This window comes from Lepidochelys kempii, chromosome 1, assembly GCF_965140285.1.
Source record: "Lepidochelys kempii isolate rLepKem1 chromosome 1, rLepKem1.hap1, whole genome shotgun sequence".
NCBI classification, from domain to species: domain Eukaryota; kingdom Metazoa; phylum Chordata; order Testudines; family Cheloniidae; genus Lepidochelys; species Lepidochelys kempii.
In genome coordinates, this window is record NC_136380.1 from 323,579,355 (window position 1) to 323,590,404 (window position 11,050).

Below are 11,050 nucleotides of genomic sequence, written 5' to 3' on the forward strand. Positions count from 1 at the left end.
TTTTACACAAATAGTGTACTACTTGTTGGGATCCAAACCTTTTGTTTGTTATAGCAAATGAACAATCAAAATGAACGATGAACTGCTGGAGTAAGTTAACTTTTGTCACCTCGGACAAAGGTGCTAGCTAAATTAATTAATAAAATAATATTACATGCCTCCAGTATTCTGTGTTAATTCATTGAAGAATACAAAATAACACAAATCTCAAACTGAAATGGAACAGTCAAATATAAAAATTTAGAAGTGTAAATTTTCAGTTTTGTTTCAATTAAAATAAAATTCCAAACATTGATTTAAATCTCAGTTCTAAACAAAAAAAAAAAATCAATTAATTTTGCCAGTTTCTATGGCAATACTATTACCATGCCACCTTACTTCTGCAGCTGCTGCTCTCTGGCCACCCAGCTCTAAAGGCAGCATCCCAGCAGAAGCAGTGCAGAAGTAAAGGTGGCATGGTATTGTCCTGCTGCAGGGCTCTATCCCCTACTATTCCCCCCCCCCCATTTTTCCGCCTCATTTTTCCATCCCCTCAGCTTTGCGCCTTGAGTGGCTGCCCCACTCGCCCTGTCCTGGTTCTGGCTTTGAGTACTGTACTGTAGTTGGGATGCAGGGACCAGGGTTGTTATAGCCGAAGTTTCATAATAATGAAAGACGTTACAGCAATGATGCACTGTATTGTAAGGTATCAAATGAAAGCCGGTGACACACTGGTCACCGTAATCACTGAGATGCATGTATGGATGGTGTGTGAGGAGTTGTGTATTCCTACTAAAAATATGCTTTAAAACTATGTAACCTGGCAGAGTTGACTGACAGGTTCTCTGCTAGACCGGATGATTTAAAGATTTTTTTTTTAAATGTCATTTAAATTTAAATTTTTTCTTTTTAAAAAACCTGTTTAAAATGAAATCTGACTGTAATATAAAATATGTTAATGTCTTAAAACATTTACATATAAATTTGTTCAATCCATGAGCCTCTACCAAAAACTGAGTTAAGGGCTGCTTTTCTTTCGAATCTGTTTAAGAAATAGGGGAGGGGGAGAACCTAACTTTTGAGGTCAAGCTTTATAAATATGGCACAATAGGTCATGTACTGTATTAAAGCTTTGATCCTGGGGAGACCCAAGGCCTGTTCTATTGGGTACAGGAGTTCTATTTAGCTGTAACTCAACATGTTTTAATGGCTATATCAACGGAGAAGAAAATCACCTTTCTTTAGAAAAAAACTGAAGTACAAATGGGAAAACTGACTAAAAATCAATGATTTAAATAGAGCAGAGGTCCCCCAAGTGTGGGGCAGGCCCCCTAGGAGGGTGTGGAGGAACGTCCGGGGGGGGGGGCATAGTGGGGCCTAGGCCAGCCTCACAGGAGCAGGGAGGGAGCACCAGCCAGCCCCTCCCTGCCCTCAGCTCCCAGCCCTGTCCCCAGCCTCTGCACAGCTCCAATCCCAGTCCCGTGCTAGCCTCCAGCCTCAGCGCCGTTCCCAGCCCAAGGCCGGGGCAGGGGACAAAGCCAGGAGCAGTGCCGGACCTGGCCATGGGCCTGGCTGCCAGTCCCCACAGCGGCTCGGCTGCAGCTCCACTCCCGCCCCCACCCCCAGTCTCGGCCCCTGGCCGCAGCCCCACTTCACCCCCAGCTGCTACCCCAGCCTCAACCCCCTTACACCGGTCCGCATCCTTCCCTCTCCCGCAAACCATGGCCTGCTCCTTGCCCCAGCTTGGGGGGCGGGGGGGGGGGGGAAGAAACATGACAGGGATAAGGTAGGGGCATAACCCTCAAAAGTTTGGGGACCGCTGAAATAGAGGCTTTCCACTTCGTGATCTGAATCATGATTTAAAATCAATCCACCCTGTTTTCTGCCAGACAAAGCACCTATCTATTCACCTATCCCGGACTCTTATGTAAATTAAGTATAGTAAACAAAACACAATGGGAACTACATCTGCATTCTAAGTGTAACCCTTCTGCCCCTCGGAGTTGGCAGCAACAAGGGCCGGGTTCAATATCTAGGGGATCCATTCCAATAACACAATGCAAACCAGCTCGAGCCCCCACCCAGTGACCTGGGACAAATATATACCACCCCCGCTGGGTGCCTCCAAGAGGCAATACCTCCCCTCTCGCAAGCACATAGTCTGAGTGTAGCAAAAAGCCTTTTAATAACAGAGAGAAACAATGTGGTATTATGTTGGGGAAACACCACTAACAGGATTCATAACACAACCCATGAGCAAAAAACCCACCCCAAGCAAATTGGGGCATGCCCTTTCCCTTTGGTTCTTGAGTCCAGCAACCCCAAATCACCCAAAGTCCCAAAAGTCCAATGACCCAAAAGTCTCTGTCCCTGGTCAGGGCAGCCCCAGAGTTCAAAAGTTTATCTACAGAGCTTTACCTCCCAACCTGGGCGGAGGTAAGAGGCACCTTACATGATCTGAAGCAGACTGCCCCACAGCTCCAAAGGCCTTCGCTCCGCTCTGCCAGCCGCCCCACAAACTGCTTCGCTCAGCTCCGCTCTGCAGCCCACACGCAGCTCCCGCCATCCCACAAACTGCTCCACCAGCCGATCCACGAACTGCTCCACATCCCACCAGCAGCTCCCGCCATCCTATAAACTGCTCTACCAGCCTGTCCACAAGGCACTCCAGCCATCCCGCAAACTGCTCCACAATATATCTTCAGGCTCCCCCACTATTTAACACAACGCTCAGTGATATCAGCTCTTTGGTGAATTCAGCTTGTAGTAGGGGAGCCTCAGTGCTGGTGCACTATTAGCCCAAAGTGAGCTCAGCAGCCTGTAACTAGACTTCTAATGAATTAGCTCTGATATTCCACAGTGGAGAGAAGAGGAAGTGCAATTAGCATGTAAGGCCCTCACCAAGGGGCCCATGCCACCAAGTATTAATACTTGTCCCCAGCCTCTCTCCATTCATAGAGTTTTGGAACCCATGACCCTTGCCTAGCGAGTGCTCCTTAGTTGATGGTGAGTCCCTCCATCATAACAAAAGGCCAAGTACAGTTCCAAGCACAGTTCCCATAATCAGGGTAATAACAATTTATTCTTCCTGCCCCAATAACAGAAACACTGGGGATCCCACAGCAGCCAAAGTGACCGTTTGGGCAGCTATGGCCTCATTCTAGGCGGGGTGGGTGTGCCTATGCAAATGAGATCGGCCCCTGAAGTTCTTTTCCACAACTTGCCACACCTCACCACCAGATGTCAGGGTGGAGCTCATCCTGACACTGCTTACCTCAGTCAACATAAGGATGTTAAATTAACATGGAAAGATGCTGGAAACTGAACCACAGGGCATTGTCCTGTCCCTGAGGTGCAAAGACAATCAACTCTGGGGTATAATAGGAAGGCAAAAGGATCCCTGTTTTATCCTGCATCTGGGGACTACTGAACAGTGCAATTACAGTCATGAAAATGGGATCTCAACAAGGGTTTGGCTGAAAGCACCATAAAGGACATTTGGGCAAGACAGACTTTTTTAGACAAGGGCTTAGCCTGTTAATTTTAAGCTTAGAATGTAAGAAGCATGTTATACCTTTTGTTTTATTTGTAACGTGGTGTTCTGACTATCCTTGCTTGCGATCTCTTACATATTAAGATGTTAATAAAACTTTATATTTGTTTTACCCACAAAACCTTACGCCCAAATAAATCTGCTTAAGGTGCCACCAGACTCAACATTGTTTTTGTGGATATAGAACTAACACAGCTACCCCTCTGATACTTTATATTTGTTTTCACTATAAATAGATTACAGTGCTATATTGTTACATTGGAGATTATACTCAGCTGAATCGAACAAGCTTGCGTTCCTTTGGGGACAGCTTATCTGGTAATTTCTGTGAGTGTCCAGTGGATCAGGGCTAGATACTACAGAGGATAGGGTGACCAGATGTCCCAATTTTATAGAGACAGTCCCAATTTTGGGGGCTTTTTTCTATTACCCCCCCACCCCCGTCCCGATTTTTCACACTTTCTATCTGGTCACCCTAACAGAGGGACACTTATGGGGAACTTCGGAACTGGGTGCACTTAGTGTTAATTTGTAAGGCAAACTGAGGGCTGGTGTAAGTTCAGAGGAGAGTGCTTATGTGACTGAAGCGCTGGCAGTATCAAGAAGTTGACATCCAGCCATAGGCACCAAGTTTCTAATCTTCTGGGGGGCGTTCCCCCTCAGCTCTGCCCAGGCCCCACCCCCACTTCACCCCTTCCCCCAAAGTCCCACCCCGCCCTGGTTCTTCCCACCCCCGCTCCGCCCCACATCTTCCCTGCCCAGTTCCACCCCCTTCCCCTAGCATGTGCCCTCACACCTCCCCCCGGCACTTCCTGTTGCCGTGAAACGGCTGATCCATGGTAGGCACTGGAAGGTGGGGGGGGGGGGAACTCGCTGATCGGCAGGGCCCGCTGGTGGGCAGAAGGTGCTGTGGGGGAGGGGGAGGTTCTGGTAGGGGAGCTGTCCGTGGGTGCTCAGCACCCACCATTTTTTTCCTGTGGGTGCTCCATCCCCAGAACACCCATGGAGTCAGTGCCTATGCATCCAGCTACCATAAGACAGACTCCCTCTCGCTGAAAGCAGTGGGAATAACATGGAACCCCAAGGGAGGTGTACCTGTTGAAACCCTCATAAACCCCGTGAAGTCTTGGTGAGAGGTCAATGGCTCCCAGGAAAAAGGAAGGCTCTAGACTAAACTATCCTATATTACTCAACTTACGTTTACAAGAAAATATTAAAATCAGATTAAAGGAAGAGCTAGCCTGAGGTAACAAAGGCAAGTTCCATTTGCTCTCTGCGACAGTGGCAAAGGAACTGAGGCTGTCAAGGTGGTGCACTCCCTTACGTAGAGTAGGTCAAGGATGTCACCCCCACCGCCTGCCCCCGGACTTTGCAAGACATTGCTTTTCAATGCAGTTCATCAGCTACATACCAGATGTACCATATTTCACAAATGGAAATGTACCACAAATAAGTTCTTCTTAATATATGTAACATCACAACTAAACAAACATCTATAAGTTACTTATAGACCACAGAAAATCCCAACACAAACATTAAACACGAGACCAAAAAAAAAAAAAATCCCAAGTATTTAAAACTTTGGAAGTCAGTATCTAAACTTAAAAGTACAATTATTTTGGTGCTTCCTGGATAGATCCCCCTGCAGACTTCTAGAATCTCCCTGGATTGGAAACCCACAGACATACTGTGCTCTATCAAGTTCACAGAAACTCTGGCCCTTTCCTTAATTATCTGACATTAAATAAATGTCATGGACCAAGACCCTGTTTTTCTAGGCACTTCACAAACACAGAGGGCTCCTAGGCTAGGCACTATGATAATGCAAATCAATAATAATAATAATGAAAAACATTCTGACTTCTTGCTTCTCCAACAATTGTAAGACTATGCCTATGCTCACATTTTATAGCCATACAAATCAGACAAAACATTGTAGACAAAAAAAGAAATAACTGTAAAATCAATACTAAATCAATGCCAAGAGATGAGCCATTTTATCCACAGGTGTCTGGATTTGGCCAGGGATGTAGCAAGTCTTATGATGAAGCAAGACACTCCAGCCATCTGACTTTTTTTGAGTGTTGCTTCGGGGGAAAGAAGTTCAGTTCATGGGGCAGAGCAACCAGTCGGAGCTGCTGCACGAAGAGCTCTCACCCCCCACTCCCTCTTTCCACCAGTTGAAAATGGCTTCAGTGTGCAGGAGCGGGGGGGGGGGGGGGGGGGGTTGGGTGTGGAAGGGAAGGAAAGAGCTCAGAAGCTCAGGTCGGCTCCCGTCCCTCATCCCCTCCTGTAACAATGGGGATGGCTCCTCTGGTCCTCTCTCCACTCACTGCAACATGCACCTTGGGAACAGGATAAAGGGGTGAAGAAGCACGAGAGCTAATCCTCCCGATTGCCCCAGCCTGGAATGGGGGAGAAGGGGACCCTGCTGTAGTCCCCACTCCTAGGCCTAGGAGAGAGAAGTGAAAAACCCCAGGAAGAGCAGAAATGAGGTAGAGGGCAGAACTGATGGGGTGGAACATTGAATTGATGGAGAGGCTAGAGGGCAGAACGTATGGGTCCTGGGGCTACAAATGAGCAGAACTGACGCAGGAACTGGGGGAAGGAGGAGCAGGATTAATCGCTGGACAGGGGACAGACAGATGTAGGGGTTAGAGCTCCTCCAACTTTCTAATCACACAAAACAGAACACCCTTGCCCTGCCCCTTCCCCAAGGCTCTGCCCCCCACTCTCTCCATCCCCCCACCCTTGCTCTCCCGCACTTTCACTCACTCATTTTCACCAGGCTGAGGCAGGTTAGGTGTCTAGCCTTCACGCTGCTCCCAGGAAGCTGCTGGCATGTTCCTCCAGCTCTTAGGTGGAGGTTCCCGGCCAATGGGAGCTGCGGAGCCGGCACTCAGGGTGGTGGCAGCGTGTGGAACCCTCGTGCTCACCCCTACATCTAGGAGGCAAAGGGACATGCCGGCAGCTTCCTTGGAGCTGTGCAAACCTGGTAGGGAGCCTGCCAGCCCCACACCAACTGGACTTTAACAGCCTAGTTAGCGGTGCTGACCGAAGCTGCCATGGTCCCTTTTCGACCTGGTGTTCCACTTGAAAACTGGAAACCTGGCAAACTTATTCCTGCATCAAGGGCCAAAAATCACCTTGCCAAATAAATTTGGGACAGTGGGCAATACCAATTGTCACACATGCATGTGATAGGCAGAGGGAATTCAAAAATCAAGACAAAATTGGGGTGGGGGGGGGGGAAGAAGGGCACTATCTTTTTTTTTATAATCTCTTTGGGGGGAAGTCACATGGTTTCTCGAGTGGTCTAACTCATTTTTTAAATCTCTTGAAGTCAGAGGTTTCATTTGTGTGTGAACATAGTTTTATTATTAACTCCAATTTACTGATGGGGAAACTGAAGCACCAAGTAGTAGTGAAATGACTTGCACAGGTCACAGAATGAATTATTGGTCAAGTCAGGAATAGAACCCATGTTGCTTCACTCCCTGTCTATTAATGTAACTAGTAGACCACATTGCCTCCACTGACAGCCCAGTTACACCAGTCAGCAAATGATAAATGGACCAGTGTTCTATGGTTCCTATAGACATCCAAAAAGGAAGTGGAAAATGTAGCTGGAATTTAAGAACAGACAAGCACAAACTAATGCTTTATTAGCTGATAATCAGTATCATCACCTAGTGATGATACTGGTTCTATGGCTCATAATGAAATAATTACATCATTTAAGATATTGTACTACACTATAAATGAAGGCAGAAATTTTCTAAAAACAAATGTAATTGCTAATTATTGAACGATTGAAGCATTTATTGCTGTAACTGGCATAGTTTATTTTTCTGTCCATATTGCATATTTTTATTAGAATGCTATTTCTTTTGAGGTTTTAGCCAATAAATGTGTAAGCAGATGAGTCATAATCATGTGTTATTCATTAGTGTCTTTCCTAAAGTCATTCATTTTCCATTTTGATATTAATACATGTTTCTGCTGCCAATCAAAAAAAAAAGTGCAGTTCACCACTTGCATTATAAAGGAAATTCCCTTAGGGAATTCCCATATATTTAGACATTAACATTTGACAAGACAGACATAACACAGGAATGAAGAGGAGGAGCTAGGAGGAGTTAACAGTCAAATGAGAAGCCAGTTTTGTTTGAACAACCTTGTTTTTCTTTCTGTTGCATGAACCCATGGAATGTTTTGTTTTCCTCTGTCTAGCTACAGCATGTACACAGACATGAACACCCAGTATTTTAGACAATCGTATTAAGTGAGTTATAGTATTTAAATAACTTCTTGAACTGATTATTTAAAAAAAATAGTATCTCTCTATAAGCTAGATTTGGATATACTATTTTACATCAGTACTATTTTCTTCGACACAAGTTTCATAACAGTACTGTTCTATTTATTGCCAAGTTTAGTACTGAAAATCTGAAATAAAATATAAAAAAGTAAACCAAGCAATCTGAATTGAAGAGGTGTTCTCTCATTACAAACAAAACTGAGTCAAAAAGTATAAAATACCACAAAATGTCAGATAATATCACAGCATTTACTTACAAAACCAAACCCTAAAACTAAAACTCCTGAATCCTAGCGCCTGTTTTTCTCTAAACAATAATATGCCTTGTGTGGTGTCCAGTTTCCCTTTGGGTTCTATTTAGAAACTCTGTGGAGACTTCTAGAAATTCAGTATTCTGAGGCGTCACAAACTTTGAAAATTTCAAAATACAAAAAACTTCATCCCAAAAGGAAGAACTTTTACAGAGTCTTAAAACCAACCCCCATTAAATAAGTTCATCCCTCTTCTACACAGAGAGTGGAGGACGTCAGCCTTTTTTATTATTTGTATTACAGACAGTGGCTAGGGTACCTAATCAATTTATACAGTGCTGTACAAAAAATTAACAAGAAGGTCATTCCTGTCCAAGACACCTTGTAATTTTATATTAAGACAAGAGGCAACTTAAACAAAAGTATTGGTGGAGGAGGTGGACAACCTAACAATAAACAAGCACGTTTTGCTGGGGGGTGGGGAGTGCTTGGCTGGGCAGATGAAAAGCTATCAGGAAATCGAGGAATATAGTGACAGGTTTCAGAGTAACAGCCGTGTTAGTCTGTATTCGCAAAAAGAAAAGGAGTACTTGAAATTGGTTAGTCTCTAAGGTGCCACAAGTACTCCTTCTTTTTGAGGAATATAGTGCTTCTCATTCCATTTATCCTTATTCAAAATGTTCCCCTTAAACAGCTACGAGGTTTACTTTGAGGAAGGGAGTTGCAGGACCAGCTGTTCTGTTTTCAAAACTGCTGAAGGAGTGGCCGTGGTAACCCCAGCACCTCTGGAGCAACAGAGAGAGGATACAGCCTGTGACATTTTAGTAGTACAGTTCGTCACTGGCAACGGCTCAGCAAACTGTTTCATTTCCCAACAGGAAGCAACACTAACAATTAAAGCTGCCAAATACACCAGCTATGGCGGCTGCTTATCTACAGTCGATTGGGCAGTTTTAAGGAGATTTCTAAACACTAGGTAGAGGGTCTCATTGCACACAAAGCAAAAATTCTTCATCTTTTGTGGGGGTGGGAAATCTTTCCCAAACTTAGAACATTCTACTTGCCCACAAGCACCCAGGCCGAGTAAATTCTGATGAGCAAGTAAAATATCATTAGTTAGGTTTTTGTTAGTTACCGTTAACTTCATAGTCAAGGATGGACGGAGTGTGTGGCTGGACTGTTAAGGTTTGGAAACAGTTTCAGAAGGCGCCTTTAAACAATGTTTTGACAGGGGTTGTCCCTCCTCTCCGCATCTCATGAGACTTGGGGAGAGGTCTGAGGATAAGTGCCAGCCTGACTGATGAAATACTCCTTGACCGCAGAAACCCACCTCGAGTCTCTCTCTCTCCCTCCCCCCTCCTCCGGTGAGAGGTTTGGAACAGATCTAAAAAAAGATGCCTGCCTCACACGCAGCCCTCCCATGAGGGAATAAGTTGAGGCAGTGGCCCAGGTTGCCATACCGTTTTGGTACGGGGAATCCCCCATCTACTATTTCTCTACGGATTTACCATCACTCCCTGCGCTGCCCAGAACACCAGAGCCAATCGGAGATTCCCAGGAAGGGAACGAGCCTGTTACCAGATTTTGGTGTCTGACCCACCCCTCTGCATGAGGATTTACGAACTTCTCCCAGCTGGAAGATTCCCAGAAGAAACGGATGAGACAAGTGTCTCCAGACTGAGCTTGCGAAAGGGAACCGAAACCAACTCTCCTTTGTGCGGTCCCCAGCGTTAGGGATTTCACTCCGCCTGCTCCCCAAGTCCCCGTCCTACCCACCCCACCCCGCAGAGGGAAGCGACCCTCCGCCCACACCGCTCATCACAGCGGGAGTGGAGCGCACAACCCCAGCCCGAGAAAGCACAAGGGGGCTGGATCAGACACGTCGGACCCCCTCCCCCATCCTCCCAGGGCACCAGACGGGGCTTTCACACCCGACTCGCCACGCAAGGCGGCACCCGCGGGTGCCTCGCACCGTCTAACCCCGCTCGCTTACCTGCAGGACACAGACAGCTCCACCTTGGTGGCCGGCATGCTGGCGCTGAACGAGTTAAATTCCCCCACGGACGCCATATTCCCAAACCTGCCACCGCCGTCCAGCTTCGGCTGCCCGGACTGCTTATCAGGTCCGAACATGGGGCAGGGCGGGGCGTAAGAGGCGTCGCTAGCGGGAGCTCCCAGCAGCGGAGCTCACTGCCGCCGCTCCTCTTGCTGGTCACTAACCGACTGGGTAGAGCCACTGGGCTGAGCTCAAACTGCTGCACGCGGGCGGGAAACGCCGACTAAGTGAGATTAGGGCGCGACCGGTGACGTCACCACGGGCCGAACCCGCGCGTGACAGTAACCCCAACCTGGGGGCCCACGAGTGACCAACGGTCTCCAACGTTCCCTGCCCCGCGCAAGGGGGGTGAGAGCGTTCCCTGCCCCGCGTGGCGCCAGCGCGGGGTTGGAACATGAGCCGCCCCGGTGGCGGGAGCCGGAGGGAACCTGCGCCGGGGCGGGGGAGGAGAAATAGCACTTTACCCTCCCTAGCAGCGCTGGGACACGTGTACAGCGGCCCCTGGTGGGGGACTCCGTTAAGTGAAGCCTCCTGCGGCCGAACATCTGGCGGTTACCTCGAGCCCTGAGCCCCCTTGGGGCAGGCGCTACGCCCTGGCAGTCGCACGAAGGGCAGAGCGAGCCAGACCCCTGAAGGAAGAGAGCACAGAGCAGAGGGGGCCGGAGAGCTGGAGCCAGACCCATGAAGAGGGTAGGGTTACCACCTTTGAAATGTAGTGTGAGTCGCTGCTCAGGCGGGGGCAGCGCACGGAGACCTCCTGGTCTTTCCTGCACCTAGGAGCCGGACATGCCGGCTGCTTCTGGGAGCCGCGCAAAGCCAGGGCAGGCAGGAAGCCTGCCTGAGCCCTGCTGCGCCTGGGACCGGAGTTTCAAGGGCCTGGTCAACAGCGC

The 11,050-nt window shown here is 47.8% G+C and overlaps 1 protein-coding gene across 10 annotated transcripts in view; it reads right to left on the minus strand.

Annotated features, from left to right (window-relative positions):
* CPNE8 (copine 8) overlaps positions 1 to 10,570 on the minus strand; it is a 296,005-nt gene extending 285,435 nt beyond the window's left edge. For 2 of the 10 annotated variants that reach the window (XR_012156821.2, XM_073328401.1), the window contains exon 1: positions 10,098 to 10,353. Coding sequence is in view for 8 of the 10 variants with exons in the window: in XM_073328401.1 (XP_073184502.1) it covers positions 10,098 to 10,237 (140 nt within the window). In the remaining 2 variants the exon portion in view is untranslated. Of the gene's footprint in view, positions 1 to 6,307; positions 6,774 to 10,097 lie in introns of those variants that run through there. The other 8 variants (XM_073328396.1, XM_073328393.2, XM_073328405.1 and 5 more) reach the window with 7 other exon arrangements.
* Positions 10,571 to 11,050: the final 480 nt, after the last annotated feature.